This window comes from Festucalex cinctus, chromosome 17, assembly GCF_051991245.1.
Source record: "Festucalex cinctus isolate MCC-2025b chromosome 17, RoL_Fcin_1.0, whole genome shotgun sequence".
Taxonomy (NCBI): Eukaryota; Metazoa; Chordata; class Actinopteri; order Syngnathiformes; family Syngnathidae; genus Festucalex; species Festucalex cinctus.
In genome coordinates, this window is record NC_135427.1 from 11,488,887 (window position 1) to 11,514,711 (window position 25,825).

General features: G+C 38.6%; 1 protein-coding gene and 1 long non-coding RNA gene across 4 annotated transcripts in view; one reads left to right on the plus strand and one right to left on the minus strand.

Moving 5' to 3' along the window:
* LOC144004662 (uncharacterized) overlaps window positions 1–25,825 on the plus strand; it is a 55,006-nt gene that overhangs the window by 241 nt on the left and 28,940 nt on the right. For both annotated transcript variants that reach the window (XR_013279425.1, XR_013279424.1), the window contains exons 2-5: window positions 957–1,119; window positions 21,136–21,262; window positions 23,729–23,855; window positions 24,255–24,355. This is a non-coding gene — a long non-coding RNA (uncharacterized LOC144004662). The remainder of the gene's footprint in view (window positions 1–956; window positions 1,120–21,135; window positions 21,263–23,728; window positions 23,856–24,254; window positions 24,356–25,825) is intronic.
* On the minus strand, window positions 65–12,014 carry gfra1b (gdnf family receptor alpha 1b). 2 transcript variants are annotated; one of them, XM_077502038.1, is made up of 10 exons: window positions 11,523–12,014; window positions 11,092–11,409; window positions 10,424–10,507; window positions 5,520–5,698; window positions 5,251–5,423; window positions 4,733–4,842; window positions 3,311–3,445; window positions 2,977–3,179; window positions 1,199–1,246; window positions 65–1,097 (listed from the first exon to the last, which is right to left on the minus strand). In XM_077502038.1, the coding sequence occupies exons 1-10, from the start codon at window positions 11,560–11,562 to the stop codon at window positions 960–962; spliced, it is 1,428 nt and encodes a 475-aa protein (XP_077358164.1). In that variant the 5' UTR covers window positions 11,563–12,014; the 3' UTR covers window positions 65–959. The 2 variants fall into 2 exon arrangements, with proteins under 2 accessions (XP_077358164.1, XP_077358165.1); XM_077502039.1 differs by having other exon boundaries at window positions 11,092–11,449.

Sequence of the window (25,825 nt, forward strand, 5' to 3'; positions counted from 1 at the left end):
AGTAGGGTCATTAAATGGACCCCATGAACATTATTACAGACATAAGCACTGAGAAGTCAACACATTTCCAAAAAACATTGTTTTTATTGGCTTTTTAGTAACACACTTATTTGGAGTGTGGGTTTTTACATTTAAGTTATTTTCACGCATTGTCATTATGTTTTCCATGTGTTTTCCTAGTCTTAAAGTAATATTGGGATGATTAATAACTGTTTAAAATAGGCAGTTTTTTTTCTTCATTATTTGCAATATTGAGTTCTTAACATCACCTGCTTTGACAAATGACTATCATTTAATAAATTAATAATTAAACAAAACCAGTCAGCATCATATTCATGTTACAAAAAAGGTTTGGTCAATTTCCAGAAATACATTTGAGATGGGGAATGGAGGACAAATTCAAATAAGAGAATCTTGTTCAAATGGAGCTAACAGCCAAGGTTAACTCAAGAACTAGTTTCCATTTGAAACTTGCTAACCACATGAAATTTTTTTTTTTTTTTTAAATAAATGATTGCTCCCTTTGACAAAGCCACAACGCTTGAATCGCCATCGCAGACAATGATGTTTTGATATTCACAGATTATTCTTTTTTCAACCCACAAACAGTTTTGACGACAAAGCTGACCTAAGACTTAATACGAGACCGATTTGAATCGTTTTATTTGGACGCCCTCGTTGAACAGCAAAACTCGACTTGTCGTCTTCTTGTTGAGCGATTGCACTTTCCATCGACGCGACAAACCAAAGCTCACCTATGCAGAGATTTGAATGAGATCCATACTTCTTCACACCGGGCGCCCGTTAAAAGTCCAAAACGAGTCCTCCCTTAAAAGTCTGTGAATATCCTTTGTGTTTGTACTTTTTTTTTTTTTTTTTTCTTCCTTTCTTTTCTAATCCTTGCAAAAATCTGGAGTAAGGTCCTGATACGAGAACGCCGATCCTTTATCCTCCAGGCTCTACAGGAGTGAGACTCCTCCGAGCTGGAACGTTGTCGCTGGCGTGAAAGCGAAAGCCAGGGCCAGGAGCAGACGCCACGCTGGGAGACGAGCGAGTTCGGCTGGAGAGCTTCTCGCGATGGCGTTTGAGTCACCCGTCTGATGGAGAAAACAATCACAGGTGGCAAAATTTGTGTTTTACATTCAATGGACTGTAGTATGTGTGATGGTTTAAATATAGAAATGTAATCTGTTCTTACCGTGCACAATGTTGAATCCTCTGTGCGATTGGACACCAGTTTTTGGGCCTGTAAGCAGGAACAAAAAATAGTCTTTTGTTATCCATTTGAAAATATTTAGGCTACAAAAGGAAATTGGGGGATAAGGGAGTGACCGGTGATTAGGTCAAAACATGTCATTGGATTACAATGATGCCACACTGAGAAATGTTTTTTAAACCTCTTTAAAAACAATCGCAGGCCCACAAAGCTTTTGCAAACACTCAAGGAGAATTCTATGAGAGTGATGAATCACTCTCATTTAGCCGCCATCAATCACATTTCTATTAAAAGCCAATTTGATAGATTGTCTCGCTTAAAAAAAAAGGAAACAAAACAACTAGTGGGGTCAAAATGCAAATGTAATAAGTTTTTTGTTCCAGCGGGATGTGCGGATCAGGGTTAAAAATGTGACATCGTCCTCGAAAGTCGACATTTAGCGCAGAGCTCACAGCGACAAAAGTGTTCCCACACACCCTCGCTCGCAAATGGGGTCTCAGACACCCCTGCGGCCCATTCCTGCCGTTGCCACGGCAACCAATTAGCTTTGACATGACCGCTTTGGAGAGTGTGACGTCTCATCTTCGTGCCCGGGGGAGGGCGGGATTGCGAGCGCGGCGACATGAAACCATCACTGACGCATCACGCTGGCTCTGCTTTCAGTTGATGTCAGTCTGTGCTGCGAGAAATTTCACTTCTATCTATGCTAGTGACGCATCATGACAGTTTAATTGAGCCACTAGAACAAGTAGTGCTAATTTTGTTAATGAAAACTAAACAAACATTTTCATCATCACACATTTTTCACTGGACGAAAACTAGACTAGATTAAATGTCAATTTATGCGAGCTAACGTGCTAGCTTCTAGCTATAATTGTGTGTAACGCTGTTTTAAATAAAAAAGATGACCGAACAGTTTATGTGAAGTAGTTTAGATGGAAATGTTCAAAATTATCTCCCAAAAATGTAAAAGGGTGAAAAATGATTGTCCTGACCACTAATTAATGCTAGCTAACTTGCTAGCTTGTGTCTGTAATTGTGTGTGTGAAGCTGTTTAAATCAAAAAGATGACAGAAAATTTTATGTGAAGTAGTTTTAGATTAGATGGAAATGGTTAAAATGATCTAATAACAAAAATGTAAAAGGGTGAAAAATTATTGTTCTGACCGCTAACTAATGCTAGCTAACTTACTTGCGTGTAGCTGTAATTGTGTGTGAAGCTGTTTTAAATCAATAAAAGGTGACCGAACATTTTATGTGAAGTAGAATTAGATTAGACGGAAATGTTCAAAAATATTTGCTGACACAAAAATGTAAAAGTTTGTAAAACTGTCTTCACCGCTAACTAACGCTAGCTAACTTACCAGCTTGTAGCTGTAATTCTGTGTGAAGTCGTTTTAAATCAAAAAGATGACTGGACATTTTATGTGAAGTAGTATTAAATTAGATGGAAATGTTTACAATTATCTGCTGACAACAAAAATGTGAACAAAGATTGTCCCGACTAAAACTTGACTAAAATGTTGACAGTTTCTGTTGACTACAATTAGACAAATGAAATTTTCTTGGACTAAAATGATGGACTTATAGTCGACTAAAAGGTGACTAAATAAAAATGGGATGAGGATGACTATGATTAAAAACTAACATGTGTTATTGAAATTGGACGAAAACTGAGACTACATTTAAAAATGGCTGATGAAATCGAGACTAAGAACAAGTATGCGCCTTGGCTCAGTAAAGTCTGTGAAAATTTGGACCTGTAAGGTTCCACAAATGTGATGGGACGGGTCGCCGTCCAGGTCCAGTTTGCTCAGGCCGGTGAGCACGTCGGCCGCGTTGTCGCGCCCGTCTTTGCCGTGCCGTCGCGTGCTGCCGGGCAACGCCGCCGTGGGCTCGATGGGGGGCTGAGGCTGCCACACCCCCACGTCGGTGCCGTTGCCGAATGCTTGGATGGCGTTTCCTGCAAGGAAAATGCATTTTCATATCAGAATTTTTTTAGCTTACTTTTACTCGAGTACTTTTCTTCCTACGTTTACCGCTACCTGAAAAATGTCAGCATTTCAGCCGACAAGAACTCGGTTCGGAACTTACGTAGGCATCGGTTGTTGGCGAAGAACTCCACGAACTTCTCGCACTCGGGCTTGTTGCTCCCGCTGCTGCTGCAGTCGCACCACGGCGACAGGCTAATGCCGAGGGAGCGCTTGTAGTTGGGCGTGATTACCGTACCTGCAAATGGAAGACAAGGGAGATGAAAAATAGTTTTGAGGCTAGATACATATTTACTTTTCGGGTTTTCGTGGACCATTAAAAAGCTTTGTCATGAAATGGATTTCGCTTAAATGAAGATCTTAAATACTAGAGGTGCACCGATCACAATTTTCCAACCGATAACCGGTCTTTTAAAAAGTCTGACCTTTTCGTAACAAGCAGCGTATACCTTCTGTGATCCAATCTTATTTTATTGGAAAACATTGAACAATATTGGCGAAATAACACAAATGGCTTGTTTTAACTGCACATGAATTTGTTCTCTCAAATAAAAATGAAAATCCTATTAGTCATCTCGGCAGAAGAGGACAGTGGCTGACTTTTTCTGACTTTTTTTTTTTTTTTTTTGGGGAAAAGATCGGTTCATTTTTAAGGGATCGGCTAATCGCCGATCCCCCAAAATTAAAGCAATCGGGGCCGATAAATTGACTGGCTGATCGATCGGTGAACCCCTATTAAATACCATTAAATACAATGTCCAGGTGCATTAAAAATGTAAATACAATTGATGTAAAAGTGTTCATTCTTTTTTTTTTTTTTTTTTACAACGTCCAACATAAAACAATAATGCCACCTAGTGGCATAAAATTACCTCAACACATCTATGACTCAATGTTCCACACACCTTTTAACTGTATAGTATATTTTGATTTAGCATTAAATTTAGATTTGCTGACACCTGCAGAAATCCTATTACTGCTAGCTAGTGATAGGTAGTTTGTTTAATTTCCAATATCTCCGATAACAGATCTTTTTTTGTACTGTATAGCGCATTTCATACACAAGTGTGCAAGTGTGGATTTAAAAGCATTTACACTTCGACTGGCAGTTTTGCGTGCAGCACAACAGCTAATTGCTGCTTCACCATGTTTGCTTTGAACTCTGGTTTCCGCTAATTGACTCAAGTTTGGAGACCTGAGAGCCTCTACTAGATTTATATTCCAAATAGTCCCCCCTACTCACCCCCCCCCCCCCCCCCCCCCCAAAAAAAAAAAAGTTAATCTCAGGATACCTTATTTTTCCATCATAAATGAAATGAATCCATCAATTTGTAGGTAAGCTGTCCCAAGCCTACCCCCACCCCGCTCGTCTTATCTGAGCGAAACACCCGCGCGATTACAAGGCAACACCTTGCAGGGGAGGAACTTTTTACATACAACAATCAACAAACGAGTGCGCCTTCCATGCGTTCTCAAGTCAAGTGGCGACATTTTGGTGGGGTATAAAAGCGAGAGCGGCGCTCACCGATGAGGCCGGAGTAGGCGAGCAGACAGTCGGCGTAGTTCTCTCGCAGACAGCCCGATATGGAGTGCGCTTCCGGCTGACAGCTGCTGATGAAATCGGCCAGTCGAGACCTGGAAACGAGCACAAAAAAACCCAAAACTATTCTTCAAAACTATTCTTCGTCTGGCATAATTCGCCGATGTTTCTAACAATTCGCCTCCCGTCGAATTTATTAACTCTCATTTTCCACCGTCCCATATAATTTGGAGTGATTGCTTTCAAAATTCACAACCGAGACTTTGTCTATTCGCAGAACTGAACGCGTCGGCCATAACCAACCTAGCAATTTTCTTTCCATTAACATCACCGACGTTCCGCTTTCGCCGTTAGAAACTGTGCTTATCTCCTCTTAAATATCAGAATTACGCCTTCGCAACATAATGACTGCCTGTTTTTCAGCGAGCGTAGCTAAAAAAACAAAACAAAAACAAACAAACATAAAAAACAAGAGTGTTGTTGATGTTGAGAGGAAAACTGGCCTGCAGATGTAGTTGGTCTTGCAGGCGTTCTGCAGGGACAGACAGTTTGCTTTGTCCTTGTCTTCGTACGAGCACGCCGGCACGATGGTCTGGCGGCGGCGCTCGGCGCACGCCGTCTGGTCGCCCGCCGGGCACGAGCAGAAAAGCATGCCGTAGCTGTACTTGGTCGGGACCTGCGGTTAGGGAACACAATTTATTTAAGAAGTCAGTTTAGAAGAGCTGGGTTAAAAAAATAAAATAATAAGCTTACGACAGCGCGTCTGGATTACCTTGTCGAAGAAGTGTCGCAGGGCCTTGTGGCACTTGCGCTTGTTGCACACCTCGGAGGCCGACACCCTGCTGGTGCACGGGTTGATGTAGGCCGAGCGGTACTTCTTGCACGTGTCGTTCAGGTTGCATGCCTTGGCCGCGTTCAGGCAGTTGTTCTCCTTGGCGGGCGCCGGCTCGGCTGGACGGACACATGAACGAAACCTTTTGAATAGTTGCACCTCAAATATTTGCACTTCCTTAAGACAACGTGTTATGGATGTGTGTGCGTGTTGCCAAAGGTGCGGATTATGTGTGCGCGTGTGTGTGTGACTCAGACATCGACGCTGGAGGTCAGAGTGACTTCATATAAAAAAAAAAAAAAAAAAAAAGCGCCTTCAAGCAGGAGAAAACCTTTCCCGTGTTCTGCTCTTAATAAGTCCACCGCGAGGTCAGACTGTCTCTTTCGTGACCAATTCCATTTTAGCGTCTCGGGTTAAATGCGATTCCAGCGCATCGGGAAAGATGACTTTCCATCGATGATGTCATCCGTGTCAGTGAGTTCCCTCACAGCTTCACAGATATGTTTGTTTCTAGGATTTCAATTGTCAGAAAAAGAGCAAGTGCAAATCTCACGTTTCCGCCCTCGAGCGAGCCCACCGTGGCGCCGTAGATATGTACAAACGCTGGAATCTGACCTTTAACCCTGACAAAAAAAACAGCAAATCGGACCACCTCTGTCACTCACGTCATCACCCAAAACATCTCTTTGTTTTGGTTGCCTTCCTTTACAACGTGACAGATGGCAAAATATTGAATGCTCGTCGGTGCTCGAGCGCTGACTAGAACTCAAATCCAAAAGTTCACTCATAAAATCTGCATGTAGACGTGCTTGTTAACTTGATGGGCCTTCATTAAAACTATCACTTGAAATAATGAGCTTCATCCGCCTGGTCTGTTGCTCGAGTGCCAACTAGAACTCTCAACCAAAGAGCACACGGGTGAAATATGGATATCGGGGTGCTGCTGCTGATACAAATTCATCATCTTATAAAATATGACTGGCATAAGCTCTATCTGTTCTGTTGTCTTTGCTCGAGCGCTGACTAGAACTCGAGAGAGTGAAATATCGCTAGTGAATTTTAAATATTTGGTGCTGCTTCTTAAGTTTATCCATCGTCATCATCTTGAAAAATATCACAATTGCAACTAAGCTCCATGTGTTCTGAAGTGACTGCTCAAGCTCTGACTCGAACTCACAACCTAAAGTTCATTAGTGAGAAATGGCTAATTCTTGCCAACACCATAAAAACATATCACTTTGCAATTGCAACCTCCACCTGTTCTGTTGCTCTTGCTCGATTGCTGACTAGAAGTCCCAAACAAAAGCTCATTTGTGAAATATGGCAATAGTATTGCTTCTTAATTCTGTCATTTTGATAAAATATAACTGGTGATTTCAAGCTCCATCTGTTCTCTTGTTGACTGAGCGCTGACGAGAACTTGCAACCGAAAGCTCACTTAACTTATGAAATGTCTGTAGTACGAGTAGTGCTTCTTAATTTCTATCATTTTCAGAAAATACCACTGGCAATGAATTGTAAGCGGCATTTGTTCTGCTGTTGCTCAAGCGCTGATGAGAACTCGCAACAAGGCGCCCGCATAAGGTTTTTGTAGTGCGGTTTCTAAATTCCGTCCATCATCAACAAATAAACTCTATCAGTTGCGAGCTCCATCTGTTCTGCTGTCGTTGCTCGCGCGCCGACTCGAACCCACAACCGAAAGCTTACTCGTGAAATTCTTCTCGGCTCTAATGGTCCATATCATAGTAATGGTCACTTGCATCCATCTTGGTGGAGTCACGCTAAGCTCCTTCAATAACATTTTCCAAGTTGCGCAATGTCAAAGTACATTGACACAAGGTTAGTCACCATGTGAAACAGCATGCGCGCGCACGTGTTGCTTACTGACATTTTTGCTGTGAGTCATGATGCAATAATGTGTGACATTGACACATGACTCATTCAAGGTGTCCACAAAGTACATCATCGGTGCGCCGTAACGACTACAGCGGAAGAGCGAAAATCTGCCTATAATAATAATAAATATTATTATAATAATAACAACTAGACGAAGTGGAATTTCTGGTAGAAATTGCGTGGGAATGCTGAATGCTCATGAAATTGAAAGATAAATTATGTGAAAATTACAAAGTTTTAATTGAAGTTGAAAGAACTGCAATCTGTCCAAGGCGGGATTTAATCATTTCAGAGAAATTATAATCCATTTCCTGAAACGGTAGTCAGTTGGTATCAAACCATCGAATGTACTAAAATGTGGTCCAAGTGGGGTTTGAACCCAGGTTCTCCATGGGGGAAGAAATTGCTCTAATGACTGAGCTAACTTGCCTTGTTCAAATTCATGGCTAATAGCGCATTGATTTAAAAAAAATAGCCGTCTGATGAAAGCCAATTTGCATTTAATAATTTCAGTGAAATTGGAATGCATTTCTTGATATGATAGTCAGTTGGTATACAGTTATATCACTAAGCATAATTGCCATGGATATATTTGCAATGTACAGTCAGAGGTGGGATTCGAACCCGGGACCTCCTGGTTACTGGACAAATGCACTTAACCAAGTGTTCCACTGAGCAGTATCAGAGAGCTGGTAATGATGATCAGTTGTATGTATTAATGTTGTTCCGATACTGATACTGGTATCGGCGGAGGTGCCGATACTGCATTAAAGGAGTGGTATCGGTATCGGTGAGTACTCACAAGTAACATGCCGATACCACTAATTCCAACGCTAATATAGGATTTTTGAATGCAGCATCTTGTGTCTTGCTCGTGCACGACATTCACTGATATGTGACATGTTCACTGCATGCCGATCTAAGATATCCTATTGGCCCTTGAATGCTCTGAACCAATGGCAGGACAGTTTTTTCATGTTGAGGGGGAAAAAAAACACAGGTATCGGCCGATACTGCTAAGATGGGTATCGGTATCGGGGGCCAAAAAACGGTATCGGAACAACACTAGTATGTAAGGAAGTGGGCATGAATGAGGTTGGCAGTCACATTGAAAATGAATGGGGAAAAGTTGATATTTAATGTTAAATTGTGCGAGTACTGTAAGTAATATGGAATCAGATGATATATACCCTGGAAGGCGTGAATTTATGAAGCAATTCGAAATTTGAACAGTGTAAATCGGGAGTATTATGTGGGAGTTGTTTCTCGGCAAATAAGTGAGAAGAATAAAAATCCGCATTCCCACAATCTCAGTGATGATGGATTGGACCTGCTGCCATCTAGTGGAAGCATATTTAATTGTTCAGACTGCCAGTATGTATCACCAGCATAGATGATCATTTTCGTCATAATAATTAGCTCGAACCTGTTGCACAACCCATCGTGGGCATCCACGTTGCTCGGGTATGCGCAGGCACGCTGCACTCGGCCTTATCTCAGCTGCAATCCGGCACAGCAGGTTGCACGCAAAAAACAAAACAAAAAAAGACCCGTTTTTCTCCTTTTGTGTTAAAACAGTCCTTGTTTTGATTCATGGCGAGCCTTATTCCTTATCTGCCAGCCTCCCGACCATTTGTTTCCAATTCCATTTCTTTTCCCACTCCGACGATTGCAGAGCGTGAAGCAAAAACAGTCAATAATAATAAAGAAAATAAAAGCATTGCGGAGAGCACAAAACGTATTGGAATGTTACATTACAGAATCCTCGCGATAAATAAATACATTATGGCGACAGTCAAGTTGAATTGCAGACTCAAATCTCTTTGGGAGGAGTTTTGATCTTAGGAAATATGATACAGTAAAGTGTAAATATGGCCGCCATTTGCATGAGCTTGATTATCTGGATAAAACGCTATGTGAATGTAGTACAAAATGACACCAAAGGTTCAACACTAGTAGTGCTGCAGTTATCCAAAATATATATTTTTTTAGAATTCAGTAATTCTATCAGTTAATTGGATAAAAGTTGAATATGACACATTTAAATTGCACCATTTTCCAGAAGATTTGACTTTAAGACTTAAATTTGCCAATATAGCATTTTACTTTAAATTGCATGAAATTTATGACAATCTACTGTTCTTCTAATCTCTACTTCTTGATTGTAAAACAGCCACAAGATGGCGGCTGATACTGGTATCGCCAGGCTGGTATCGGTACTCGCCCATCCCTACTTTTGTCCATACTTCAAAGAATAACAAAGTGTATATTTTATGTTATTTTTAAACGATTTCAATGGCCACGAATAAATAATAAAATAAATTAAATTATTTTTTAGCTGAAGTGGTATCATTTGTGTATATTACATATGTATATACAAATACTGTATGTATATAGATTTATATTTGCGTATGTATGTATATTGGTTATAAGGATACACACATAGCTGTAGAATGTACGTGTGGGTGTTATTCTGTGTGACAGTTGGTTGATTGACAGCTTGTGCAGCAGACGCACTCAAAACACACGTACGCAACACGCGCACACACACACTGTAATATCGCAGACAGATGGTTAATAGGTCTTTTGTTTGTGTTTTCGTTGTAGCTCAGCATGCTTAACAGCACACTCGTGTCCTGTACAAACAGCAAACAACATTCCTGATGATGACGTTCCTTTTCAAATACGCCATTAGCGCACACGCACACGCAAACAATGATAAATACTGCAAAAATGGAAACAATACTGCCATGCGCCAGGTCAACAATGTCAGATTGTCAGACTGCTTTGGATGGCAGCTAATGGGCATCTTGAGGGCAATTGTCCAGTACAGTAAATGCTGGCACGGGGGGAGGCGGGTCAACATAAGGCACGTGGGCTATTTCCGGCCCGAGGAAATGTTAGAACCCAAATTGTAATTAAAAACTAATTAAAAAATATGGTTTTACCTGCAATGATGGGAGCCAAGCGAAAGATATCTGAAAGGCGGCTGTTGACCGGCTCGTATGGAGAATATTCCAGTAAATCGTTACCTGTGGGGAACACGTTGACATATTACGTAATGTGAACGAGCCGTCACATGCTCAAATATTTATACATTTTGATATTACATTCATATTATATTTCTTCAAGGCTAGTTACTGTGGGTTTATTCTGTTCTGACCCGCTAGCATAGAAGCTAACACAGCTAGCCAGTACTGAAACGAAGTGTAACTATCTATTTTTCTATCTCTATAAATTTCTGTCTTGCTTTTTATAAATATATTAGGGGTGTAACAAAAAAATTATAACTGAAACATGGTGCCATTACTTGATGTAAACAAGCAAACATATGCTCAAATATTTATACATTTTATATTACTTTCTTCAAGGCTAGCTACTGTGGGTTTATTCTGAGCAGCTAGCATAGAAGCTAACACAACTAGCATGTACTGAAACGAAGTATAACTATTTTTCTATCTCTCTAAATTGCTCTTTTGCTTTTATAAATATATTAGGGGTGTAACAAAAATTTGAATTGAAACATTGGTTTTGATTGCAAAGATATGAGAATGTTGTGCACAACACGCCAGACTTTATTTTTTCCGTCTTATTGCGCATATTTAATGATGTGTACCCTGTAAACTCTGATAAATGCTCCAAAAGATGCGCAGGCAGTTCTTCTCCTTCTTCATGCCCCTCCTGCACCTGCAGCGGTTGAGGGGGTTCTGCTTCATGGCCTCCATGGCGCTGCGGCACTCGCCCTGCGCCTCCGGAGCCGTCACGGCGCTCAGGCCGCTCTGCCGGCCGGCCACGCACTGCCTCATGGTGCGGTACTTGGTGCTGCAGGTGGCCTCCTTCAGGCACTGCTCGCTGGCCCTGACGCAGTCCAAGCGTGCGGCTCCTCCACCTCCTCTGGGGTCGCCGCCGAGCCCCTTCAATGTGGACACCAAGTCTAGGAGTTGCGGGAAGAATCTCACTCACTATGACGCGCGCTTTTCAAAAAAAAAAAAAAAAAAAAAGCCCATTACGAGTACGAACAAAAAAGAAAAAGAAAAAAGGACTTACCAGGGAATGACAAGATGATGGCAAAAGTTGTTAAAATCATCGTGGTTTTTTTTTTAAAGCGGTGCTCCAGCGATTAGACAGAAGTCGCCATCATGCGTGCGCATCCAGCCGCACAAAAGCATCCGTTTCCCCGCGTTTCGGACCACGCCGAATCATCCCCCGCGTCAGCCCGTAGCCCCGAGTCCACACCGCGGCGTGTAAAAACGCCGCCTAAGTAGTCGCAGATGACGGTTTGTCTTAAAACGAACCTTTTTGCGAAGCTGATTCCGCTTCCTCTGGCGCGTAAAGTTTAACGGTCCGTCATCGCGCTTCTCCGGTGGTCCAAAGCAAGTTTAAATCCCCCCAAAAGAGATGAAAACATCGTAACGATGATAATAGTATAAATCCTGTTCGGTTGATGAGGCGGAGACGATCGAGCGCGTCCGGACTCTCGTGGCTGCAAAAGACCAAGTGGGTTCGTTCGGGATGAGGCGAGAGAAGCGAGGGGCGTGACGTCGCACCCTCGCCCACCACCACCACCACCATCATCATCATCATCATCATCATCATCATCATCATCAGGTTCATTAAATACACCCTCCCCCGACACGAAATGGGTCACCTACTTATGGACACTATATTAGGTACACTTATAACGTGCTTCAATTTCTGCCCAAATAAATAAGTAAAATTTGGAACACTATTACTAAATGAAAAGCCAGTCATACAAATGCTATTAAAACGTAAACGCCAAAATGTGTCCTCAGCGTCCCATTTGTCTAAACACGGCATTCTGATTAATATACAGTATTGCATTTGTGAAATATGATTTAAGCAGAAAAATCCACCCGATTTTATCCGTTTCAGGGGCCTGATATTTTTTTAAAATATATTTTTTTATGATTTTTTTTTTAATTCATTTATTTTTGGATTAAAAAAAAAAAGAAGTTTTTATTTAATATTATTAATGTAGTTGCATGTTATGGGGCGACCACTTTTCAAAACTATTTTTGATGGTTTTATTTATTTTTTTGTTTTTTAGTTATTGTATTTGTTTTTAATTAGCAGAAAACTCCAGTTTTATCAATCTATTATTATTCTTATTATTCTTCTTATTATTAGTTTTTTTTAATATATTAAAATATTTAATTTTTTAATGTATTTATTTTATCATCATTGATTGCCTGTTGCCTGTTATGGGGCAGCCATTTTGCCAGTTGCTTTACTGAAACTGACATCACAGTTGCTTAGGTAGCAACCAATCACGACTTAGCTTGTGAACGTCTCATGACCAAACTCAGAAAACGTGCAAGAGGCGAAACAGGTACCACTTTTTCACAGCTTACTGCAAAAATGTGCTGGGTCAAGAAGAATCTTGAAACAGAATATATATAGATATTTTTATAAAAAGACTGCATAGATTAAAAATGGCTATTAATGATTAAAAAAATATTAAGATAATAAAAATGTGTATAAATGAATGCAAACATGCCTCTGTGTGCGCAGACTGCTAATGAGCGAGGCATCGATTGTGTGAGTGCATGCGGGCATTAAACAAATTGACCGCTATATTTATTGCTGCTTTCCCCTAAGTTGCTTTAAATTCTCACCTTACACTTTCGATATGATTTCCGTTTGGCAGATGTCAATGAAGTGTTTTTGAGATGATTGCAGCAGCCGGCCTCGGAAACGCAGCACACGTCAATATTTGGGCAGCTCTCAGTGCTGATCATTGAATATGTATTTGTTACACATCAACCAGCCAAGTGATTGAAGACTGACGTAAACAATTTACTTGTTGCTTGCATGATGTATTTATGTAATCCATGTTGTAAGCGTGTTTTGCTTATGTAACCAGCATGTAGTGCTCTATGGTGAGGATTGTGGACTAGTAATAATTAGAAAGAAGAAGAAAAAAAAAAAAGGCACACCGGGTTATTTGCGCACTTACTGATTTTCATTGGTTTGTTTTAGATTTAATGCTAACAATATGTTGTCACTATAAAATTGGCAGAAATTGGTTGTTTTAAAAAATGGCAGGGTTGTCTCATGTTTTAAAAAGAAAAAAAGTATTTAAAAACAATGTATTTCATATTTTAACATATTTTAAAACATTTTAAAATGGCTAGTATCGGCCAATTAAATCGGTTGGCTGGCTGACTAATCGGCCAGTCTCTACGGGGCATGTTTTTTTTTTTTTTTTTTTTTTTTTTTTTGTCGTGGGTTCTAATCTTGCGTGGAGCAATCTATTTTTTATTAGTTTTTTAAATTTAATACAAGAAGTTAACATCCATTTCATTAAATGTCATTTGACATGAACTTTTTTTTTTCAATTTTAATTAATATTTTCATTTAAATGATTAAACGCATGTGGCTCCATTCAGCAATACTTCGGCATCAGATGACAATTTTAAATACAAACGGCTGGACTGGCCATAGTAGCGCATATGTCTTGAAAGACGACTACCAAACAATGGATTTTCTTTATCTTCACTTGCGTATAAACGACAAAAAGGAAATTGCCGATCCCAGGGTGACGAGCGTTGAGAATCACTGCATCTACCTGGCGCGTGATTGATTGACGCTTTGCGGAAAGCAACCGTGCCACTTCCACTTAAGCAAATCTATATTGGAAAAAAAAAAAAATACACAAGAAGTGCAAGTGGATGAAAAGCTCCCTTGTCAGCGTTATCTATGCTAACCGCCGCCATTCATTCCTTTAATGTGTCGCGAGTAAACCGTGGCAGGATGAGATCGGGCCGATCAATAGCGCCGTATACTACGTACACGTAGCAAAGATTAGCAGCCGGATACCATCATTCACGTCACGCTGAAAGGATTCATTTGCTCTTCAAGGCGCAGTCATAAATATCACATTTAAAAAAAACTGACTAAAATACAATATTTTAAAAATATTTTGAAGAATCTCTTATTAAACGCCTTACCCCAAATAGGCACATTGTACTTTCTGCAGTACTCACAGCCACTACATGACAACACGATATTTAATAATGTTATAAAAATGGTTTAAAAACTCCTATTTGTCATCTAAAGACATAAATGGCAGTAATTAATTGAGACCTTACCCCAAATAAGTGCCTGCTGCCTCTTGAGTATTTGAGTTTAAATGGGAGAGGCTATTGGATATTTATCGATGCAAAAATACTTGATAAAAATGCACTTATGCAAATAAATGCCTCCTCCATGATAAACGCCATAGACACATGCTAACAGTTGAGTAGGGATAGAGTGATTATCGGTGCCGATATTCAACATTTTGACGAATACTGACATCGGCCGTTTTGAAAAATCATATGGCCGATAGTGGATCAATTTTTTCATTTTATTTTTTAAGTGTTGACTTCAGTGAACTAATTTATATTTATTAATTTTTTTAAATGACATTTTCCGAGATGCTGCTGGCTCTGGGAACTCTCTGCACTTTCTGTTTTTGTTTGAAATTGAAACTAAGATGAGTAAAAATTTAATACTTTGGATATTTTTGAAATTTTGTAGTACTTTATTTTCGTGTCGAAAGCAATTGTTTTTGTTTTTTATTTAACTTTTGAAAACGTGCTACTGCCCCTGGGAGATCCTGGAACTCCAATATTTTACTCACCTTAAAAGTTGCTCAATAAACATATGCTTAAAAAAATAAATAAATAAATAAAATAAAAAATAAGAGCTGGAGTTTGTATTTTTTCCAAATTTTGGTGCCAATATTTCCCCTTTCAGTGAAAATGAATATCGGCTCCAAATAGCGGTTATCGACATCCTTGACTACTAATAATCGGTTTCAGTATCGGCCCTGGAAAAAAAAACATGTCTTTCACTACAGTTAAGGGAAAACAGTAAACGTGCTCAGCAACTATCACAAAATGTAACAAAGAACTTTTTAATGCCTTACTTAAATAAGCTTTCAATAAAGGCCTTACCCCAACTTGGTGCCTCGTAAATTTACACAGTAAACGTCACTGGCTGCTTACATGAAATGGCACTTAATATTATCACAAATATATTCACAAAACGTTTTTTTAATGCCTTACCTTGTGACACCACCTACTCTTTGCAGTGGAGTAAATACAGTAAACAGCAATTTGTCAACCTCAAGCTCTTGTGTTGTCACACCTAGCCGTGACTGTTAATGCCAGCCTACACATGAACACGCCACGTGAGAATTTTCCCGGCCGCCCGGCCCGTAAAGCCGAGCGAAGTGCGACGGCAGCAAATTAGTGTCAGTTTCGCTTTTTCTGGCTTCAACTAATACCTGTCTCGAGTCGACGACGGGCGCGCTTGTGCTTGATGGTGTGAAAAGGAAGGCAATGGGCCTTCAAGTGCTTTCGTCATCTTCACTTTTTCCTCATCGTGACATGAGAAAACATTGACATTTTTTAATTTATTTTTATGTAGTTTTTTTTTTTATACTGCTGCAACTAAAAAGCATGTGTGACATTTGAGCAGGGTTTAAAAGCCTAAGAGGGTAAATTTACGTATAGTTCATACCTAATGATTATGATGATCCTCATAAAGGCTTATTTTTTGATGGTACTGGACTGCATGTGCAAGTGTAGCTAGTTTTGTGTCCTGTTGTGTGACCCTTCCTGGGGGAAGCCCGAACTTGTGCAACAGTGCCACCAAGTGGACGATATGATTACGCACAAGATTTTTTTTTTTCCCCCACCTGCTGAATGATAATCATACTCGGTGTCTTGTATGGACTTTTATGGCTCCCATATGCACATGTAGTAAAATAAATAAATAACGATCAAGTGACCTTACCTTTACATCAACTCTCACTTTTCCTTTTCAGTCCATATTTTTTTTTTGATTATCGTCAGTAGAGGCAAGATGTGGACTTTTTTTTTTTTTTTTTTTTTTTTTTTTCCCCCACCGGTATCCCCCACACCCCTCACATGTATTCCTCCTGAGAGCCCCGTGAACTCCTCTCATCCGCTCATTGTTATTTTTAAGCAGCTCCATGGATAGAGAAATTGAAACTGCTAATTAATTTCCTCTCTGTAGACAATGAGTGCATGATAATCCAACGTGGACAATACACAAAGACCTCTCAGGAGAACACGGTCTGATTAGCATGTTATTTTTTTTCTCTTTAGTTTGCAAATTGGAAATGAGTAAAAACACACACAAAAAGTCACATTTTCCTCAAGGGAAATTTGGGGATACACTTTAGGGACAGATAACACTTTGAGTGGGAACAGTGAATGTGAAATTTTTGTTATGAGTATGACTCAAGTAACATTTAAAAATATGAAACCAATACAAGTTATGGCTTCTGAGTCTACAAAAACGGAACATTATGGTGTATTTATTACTTTGCAAATATTAAGCATTTGTGAGCTGTACTAAATGTCACCATCAGGGGTCAGTGTTGAGCCACGGACAGATTGCACCCATGAAATCGTCAACTGTGTTTCTTGATACTTCTACAGGTGGTGCACTGACATTTGCTCCTCCCCTCAATCAGAAAATTACCAACCGTGCCAATTTCATGCAAGTTATTTACTTTTATTTACGCAATATGAATATATTTTAATAACCTGGACATTTGATCATTTTCCATTTTGGCCATAAACGGATTATTTCTGTAGATGTATTTGATATATACTTCATATCTCTCTCTCTCTCTCTCTCTCTCTCTCCTATATATATATATATATATATATATATATATATATATATATATATATATATATATATATATATATATATATATATATATATATATAAAACCAGTATTTTTTTTTTAACCTTGTTTTACATGTGTATGAAATCCTAACAAAAAACCAAAATATTGCATAATGTCATCTGAATATATAAATATAAAGTTAACTGGGTAAAAATCCTGCTTACAGCTTTGAAAGTTATTTAAAAATCCAAAATATTTCAGTAAATGTACATCAAATTAACATACTAAAAACATGATTACATAAAAAAAAATGCGTCTTTGTCACTCAGATTTAGTTTTTTAGGTTACTTTGTTTTTATAATTACATTTTTAATGTATGTATAATTGTATGTAAAAAAAAAAATTTAAACTAGCTGTAAGCAGGACATTTTTTCTCGATTTCTTTTCTGTGATTTACATTTTTTCAATATTTTGTGAAGGAATATGAATATTTTATGAAATATTTTATATTTATTTTTATCTGTAAACATATTTATCTGGGTTATTTTATATATTTTGTTTTTATAGTATTTACATTTTATTTAATAATGTATTTATTTATTTAAATTCTAAATTCCACATATTTTGCTAGTTTACTAACAGAATGTGTTCTGGGGAGCATTTCTGTTTTGGTTTCATTTCAAATCAATATGTTGTATCTTTTAGTGGGTCCAAATAAATATAAATATAAATGTTATGGGGAGGACACTGGAGAATGCTTAGTTGCATTTAGTGAGCTGCCTGGATTCAAATAGACAAACATTCGTTCTGCACTTGGAAGAAATAACGATGACACTTAATGCATGGTAGTTAGCAAATGGTGAAAGCATAATAATAGTAAAAATCACTGCAATTAACTTTTTAAACCAGTGGAAGCAACACAGTAGGCAGACAATATAGCAATTACAGACAGCTGGAACGGATTAAGAGCATTTGTATTCATTTCAATGGAGAAAGATGATTTGGGATGCGATTGTTCTGAGTTTCGTTGCTATAATGAATTCCACTTCCGCTGCTTCCCACTTATCTGCCCTTGCAGGTGTACAAATCACGGAGGACAGGACTTGAGATCTTTTTTTTTTTTCCTCTTATCCACCTGCAGCACTCAAATGAAATATTTGTCCTCCAAGGCGCCGACAATGGACATCATATAACACCGTGTCATTTCTGAATATTGTCCCTCGCTTTGGGTTTGTTTTTTGTTTTTGTTTTTTTGCTTGCACCGTCGCCTTGGCTATCCCCGCTTGGTATTCCCTCCCACACTTCCAATTACCCTTGACGCGATAAGACGGCGTAATGTGACACACAAGGGCAAACGGCGGCTCTCCGTAGGAACGGATCGGCTGGCTGGATGGCGTATTCCCTTCTGAACAATTCTCTTAAATGCTTTTTAATCCCCCCGCTGACTTATTATTAATTGACGTGCGATATTTGCATGGTTGCTCACAGAGCGGGAATGTTTTAGGACGTCATGTAGCTGTGCGCAAAACTCCCAGCATGTTCCAAACAGATGACGGCTATGTAGGTTAAATAATTTAAAAGGTAACGCTCACATTAAGAATTGATGCTGTATGAATCGATACATACTGTATGAATCTCCGATGTTCTTATTCATCCAATTCTTATACCGGATGTCCTCATTTGGGTTGTGACTCACGTGAGCTGGAGCTGACGCTGACGTTAATGTTCTTTCAAATAATACAAACACAATATACAGTGTTACCTCGTTTATCGCGGGTTCATCTTTCGCTGTCTCACTGTTTCGCGGATTTTTTACAGCGTTTTTTTTTTATTTTATTTTTTTTATGTGCTTTTTATTTTTTATTTTTGTTTTTGCGCGGCCGTATCTCTCAAACCCTAAGTCCAAACGGGGACATACGGGCATCTGCGGCTTCATCTCGATGAGGCCTTTCCAACGGTGTCTGTCCCGTCGCTCCACGACATTGCATTACGGAGACATATACTGTGCTATATAACAAGTAAATACAAAATAAAACATACTTTTAATGGGAAAAAATGACTGTACAGTCTTCCCTCGCTATAACGCGGTTCACTTTTCGCGGTCTTGCTGTATCGCGGATTTTTTTTTAAGTGCAATTTTGCATATTTTTTTTACAGTAATATACCCATTTTATCAAATTTATGTAGGTTTGAACATTGTCAATGTTTGAACAAGAGAGAAATGTGAGAACATGTAAATGCCTCAATGAGAAAAGTGTATAAATTGTGCGGTCGGGGATTTTAGAGCCTTAAAACATTTATAAGAGTTGTAAAACATAAAGCTAACTACTTCGCGGATTTCATTTATTGCGGGTATTTTTTGGAACCTAACCCCAGCAGAAAACGAGGGAACACTGTAAATAAAAAAAAGAACATAAATGATGAATGAAAAAGTATTCATCATAACCTAAAAATCATACCAAAATGAAAAAAACATAATATATGAAAAAAATATACTGTGCTGTATACTGCAATATTTAAAAAAAAAAAAAAAAAACGAAAAAAAATGAATGTAAATTAAAAAAGAACACGTATAATGAATGAAAAAGCATTTAGAATAAAGTAAAAATCATACAAACGAAAAAAAAATAATTAAGAATTTAAAAAATAAAATGTGGATTTGCATTATCGCGAGTAGTTATTGGAACGTCACACCCACGATAAACGAGGGAACAATATATTTGGAGTAAGAGCAAGTGATAACACAAAAATATTGTATGAACACTGTACTGATCCTCCATTTACAGTATAGTATAGAAACATCAATAATAATGCACAAAGAGATATAGATTATGAAATACAGCCGTTGTCTTGTGTATAGGCGTAAAAAGCAGGATTACAAAGGGTCGGACATTTCAATTATCTTAAGCAAAAACAAGGCTCAGCTTGAAATACTTCCTGTTTTTACTCTAAAACCAACTTCACAGTATCAAATAGTGTGCTGCCATCTAGTGGCTAATAGTGGAACTACCCAAAAATAAACAGGAGGTAGAGCAAAATAGCAGAATAAAATGTATAAAAACATTCAACACGAAAAATAGTGACTGTAACCCCGTTTGTTACTCCAAAATTTCACCGAAAATACCAATACTGGTGATCTGGTGCTCATTCTGAAATTCATGAAGATGCCAAAAGATGGCAGCAAAATGAGATTTTTCTATTGGACATTGTTGGCCAGAGCTTAAAATAAAAACGAACAAACTTACTCTGAAAACTAATTGAATTAAAAAGTCAAAAGAAATAAAAACGAACTATAATGAAAAATCCCAAACTATTATAGCCCTGGCATCGGCAGCGTAGTTGGTGACGCGGCGGCTCCTCCGCACATCTGCTGCACCTAATATCTCCCCCGCGGCCCCCCTGCCGAGCATCAATCCGCGGCGATGGCTGACGGTAGTTTGGGTGGCTTATTTTCCATGATGAAGAGGCATCATTTGCGAAGCGACAATAAAGGCAAAAAAAATATACGAGCAGACTTGGGCTCAGTCACAATTAAAGTTCAGAGTTCACTGCCTGCGGTGTTTGCATCCATTAGGTAGCTCATTAAAGGCCATTAAAAACAGTGATGTGCATCTCGTCCTAATGACACTGAACAAGTACAGTACTGTAATCACCAAGCAATTACCTCGCAGATTAGATAGCCAAGCTTGTGCACTTATAGAGAAACTTACAGTACGTATCACATGTTTCTGAATTGGAATTAATTCCACATTTTTGTTTGAAAAAAAAAATGCTAATAATACGCAAGTTATGACACTGCTATTCTCCTTTTTTTCTGACCACGCCTACGGTATTCCTCATTTTTGAAGGTATAGTATAGTTATTAGCAATGTTCATGACGCTACAAAATAGACCTGCAAAATGCGGCCACCCAAGTAATATTCTCCCTCTTATGAGTTTCCATCGTAGCGTGCTAATGCGACTTGAATTGTTTATGCCGTTTTACAGCTCCCGCCCCCCAACCATTCCGATATATAACTTTGAAAAACGGCGCGGCGTCCGCTCCGCTCCGCTCCGCTCTGATGGATGGCTTTGACTGATTAAATGAGATGTCTGCACAGCGGCTGGCTTGAAGGTATGACAAACCCATTTTTACAATGCTCTCGGTCATGGTGCCTGCACGTTACGGCGTCACGTGAGCGCAGTAAATAAACAGGCAAACATAAAAAAAATAAATTATATAAATAAAATGTTGCCCTGCAAGTGAACTGAGTGGGAATCATCTTGGGACACAGGAGCAAGAAAAGTTACTAGTTAACTGATAGTTTGACTATTTGTTGATGTCCTGTAATTTCTAAACTGGCTATGACTTGTTTTTTAACAGTATCAAATGAAAGTAGGCTTAATGTTGATGAATTTAAATGTGATAGCGTTCATTACATAAGGTAAACAACTGGGCTGGTAAACACTGTTGTATAGACTTTAATGTTGTTCATTGAATTTTGAAAGAAAATATTTTTGAATGTAAAGGGGGGAAATCTGTTGATTGTTTACATGGTTGGAACTGTAGAATTGAGTATTTTTTCAGTTTTTTTAATTGAATATTTTGGAAAAAACGAAATAAAAAAAAAAGGTCAAAAGAAGAATAACTAAAAATCTCAAAGAATTTTTTTTTTGAAAAACTGAAAATTCTAAAAAATATTCAAAGAAAATTCCATGAAATAGAAAACAATAAAAACAATTTTTTTTAAATGTTTTTTTAAAATTCCAAAAAATTCCATGCAAGAAACTATCAGAAAGCAGACAAAAACTCAGAACCGAACAAATTTTCAGTAAAAAACAGAAAAATTCCAAAAACAGAAATTTAGTTTCTCAAAAAACAAACAAATATTCTGGAAAAACTGAAAAAAGAATTCAGAGAAGCAGAAAAAACTCAGGAAAAAAACAAACAAATTAAAAAATTTGTGAAAAAATGATGAAAAACGGAAAAAAATCCCCCCCCCCCCAAAAAAAAAAAAAAATTCAGAAAAATGGAAAGAAATTACCCCAAAAACTAGAGAGAGAAAAAAAAAATCTTTGCAAAATATTTATAATTCAGTGATTCTTTGTGTGTACCAATAGGAGGAGACCATTTACCTCTAGTGGTATGCACACCAGTCCAGGCTTCGGCCTTCCTGGGTGGAGTTTGCATGTTCTCCCCGTGCCTGCGTGGGTCTTCTCCGGGTACCTCCCACATTCCAAAGACATGCAAGGCAGGTTAATTGGGCGCTCCAAAATTGTCCCTAGGTGTGCTTGTGACTGTGGATGGTTGTCCGTCTCTGTGTGCCCTGCGATTGGCTGGCAACCAGTTCAGGGTGTACCCCGCCTACTGCCCAAAGCTAGCTGGCATAGGCTCCAGCACCCCCACGACCCTTGTGAGGAATAAGCGGTTAAGAAAATGAATGGATAGATGGTATGCACCCCACACTTTGAGAATCATTAGCCTAACACATTAGCTTCTATCTTATCCCAGATCTTGATGTCTCCAATACTGAAAGCGAGAGCGCAAGCAAGCTGCAAGTTTGCATTTAATATGGATTTGGGACAGCGTGAGCCGCAATCTCAGCTATGCAAAGTTTAAACAAGAATGAGCCAATGTGGCACACCGCCTCCCCCCATGAATTATCCATTCGGGGATGGCTCATTCGAACTAATGGAGATGACGCAGATCGCGCGAGAGACTCTCTTTTTTTTTTTTTTTTTTTTTTTTTTTTTTTTTTTTTTTTTTTTGCGCTGCCAACTTAATGGCCGCTTTTTGTTCACCGATGCTAATTAAGCTCACTTTCTGAAAAATGAGGTGTTAAACATTTAGAGCCCTCGGTGCTCATGGGATTACTGTTCTTAAGGCTCAAACGTGTACATTATACATTTGCGCTGTCATACAAGTGCAAGCGTCCACACTGGAATCTCTGCGGTTGAACACAATCCATTCCGCAACGCTGATTTGTTCATAATTAAAGTCATCTTTGCCCATCGGAAGTAACAGAAGGGGGTCAAAATGTGGCCATCATAAAAACTTTCTAAGACTGACGCTAAAGTGACGATAGTTGACGTTTTTTTTTTTTTTTTTTTTTTTTTGCAATATTAAAACACCATCTATATTACAATTCAGTGCAATACTATTTGAGGGAGGCAGTTATTTGTTTTAATTCTTCTTTCTCTTATGTGTCTCCTTTTGAAATAAGCACATTAAAAATGATAGAAGAAAAAAGCAATCATAACCAGAACGCCGCCCCGACTGTGTACAAAAATCTTTCAGTGCAAGCTCTGCTTCACCATAAATTCCTCACTTGACATTCTACTGTAAGCTTAATATTCGAGGTCAGGCTCTGAACATTTGCACTTCATTCTGGTTTGTTTATGTATGTATTGGGAGTGATTTTTCAATGGATGAGTCAACTCTCTGGCGCGCAAATATTCGTCTGTATGGAAAGCAATTTGAGTGAAGTGGGGCATTTATCAAGCTACGGCGGAATAGTAATTTATTTTCACAATCTGCCGTCTATACTTTCTAGTTTGTAGGAAAACACTATACTGTATTTTTTTTTCTTGGCACTGTTAGTGGACGGCTATTGATACAGTGCTGCCCGTGGAGGACCTCGGCACATGCTGTGCATGCACAAAATACATCCCTTAAGAGGAGCAAAAAGAAGCAGAGTGAAAAAATTAGCAACATTTCTCCTCTTCAGGTACGTTTATCACCTCTTTTAGATTTTTTACTGTACATTACAAGAATCTAAATTGTCAACTAAATCAAATGAGTTATGCTACCTACAGAGAAACTGTGGCTAATGTTGACTTCTTGACGGTGCTAATGCTAGCTTAGTATTGCTAGCTGCTATCGCTATTTATGTGAAGCTGGATACGTGTTCTCTAATAACAAAAAGTAAAAAGAAAACTAACTGAAACTACCATACATCTTATGTTTATAAAGCTAAATTAAATTAACCATAGTTGTAATGGAAATATCTCCCCCTTTTGGGTTTAAATACTGTATATTCATTTGTACAGAATTGTACTTTCCTTACTCTGTACTTTGTGACTACAATGAAAAATCAAAAACTAACCCTGCTCCACCTGTTTTCTAGGTTTGCTCATGTGACATTCACAAGCTGAGCTGTGATTGGTTACCTGAGCCCTTGTGATGTCATTTTCAGTCGACAGCAAGTTGCAAAATGTGTTTTTAAAGGTACTAATTGTACATGAAAAATAATGAAAATATCAAATTTATTATTGGCAAAATAATGTTTGACTGCCAAAAATGGCTAAATAAGTAAAGTATCCCTTTAATTTATTTAATAATATTTTATGTGAAAGTTTACTCAATGACTATCGTAAATTGCCAAGATCAATGCTAAACAATTTCTCTGGCTGTAAAACAAAACAAAACAGGAGAACAAAATCCAACGTGACATCTTACCCCTTATAGCGTGACAACTTACCCATTGGTGGGGCAGCATGTCACATGTTCACTCCCTTTATTTGATGGCTTATAACTCTGCGCTGACACAAAGTACGAAAATGACACGAATACGAAAAATATACCCAAGACTTTGGTCTTTCATCTGGTATATGTTTTGTTTATATATGATGTATTGATTCCAAAATATATATCAAAGTATAAAAAGTGATACAACTAGCCCCGGTCTCCCCCACCTTCTGCCATCGAGTGGAAGAGTATATTTCTGCCCGTCACTGTACATAAATAGATGAGCATTATTTGCAGTACAGTAAATAAATAATAATGGCGGACCAATTAAGTGAAATGGGATCATTTCCCAGTGGTTGGGAATCACTGGTGTAATTCATTAAGTTGCTCTGCGTCTGTTCTCTTTCCTTTTAGCAATTCCGAGCCATCTATAAGTTTCATCCGGCATGAAATTCAAATGAGTGCGTCTGGCAGGGAAAAATATGCCCACTCCCTTTTTCTCCCGGGGGGGGAATCCACACCAGCGTTGATTAATTTTTATCGAAGCAATCTCAGTTTGTTTGGAGGCATCGCCGAGAGCGAATTGTGTGCGTGTGGGACAACATTCAAACACAAATGCGACTGACTAATGAAAATAAGGCCGAGTGACATTTGGGAGCCTCAAAGTCAGATGTGTGTTTTATTTTTTTTAACTTCAGGACCTGCTGACTGATGCTAGAAGACGTGTTATCTTCTTTTGATAAAAGATAAGGCCCACTGTAGTGCTGCGCCGCTAGTGTATAAATCAAAAGGCTGATAAAAAAAAAAAAAAAGTTAGATAGTGCCAGTTCATCAGATGACACTTGCTCCTTGTTTCGACTGCACTTGATCAGATGAAGATATGGTGGAAAGGTGACATGTGGACTACTCTCCGCCAAGTCCACCACTGAAGCTGAAGTCTTACTTTGCCTGTCTGACATCCTCCTCTTGTCTTTTTTTTTTTTTTTTTTTTTTTTTTTAAATGACATTTCATGGCCCTGAATTACCAAGGAAACAGAATACTGAGATAACTATGAAGAAAAAGGAGAGGTTAGATCCTGTTACTACAATAAAATGTCCGAATTTTAAGGGGATAAAGCTTAGGTTGCAGTGAACAACTATTAAAAAAAATAAAAATAAAAAAATTATTGCCACTATCACTCGAGTTTACTGTCAAAGTAAACACAACAAAGATTCACATGTTGTATTTCA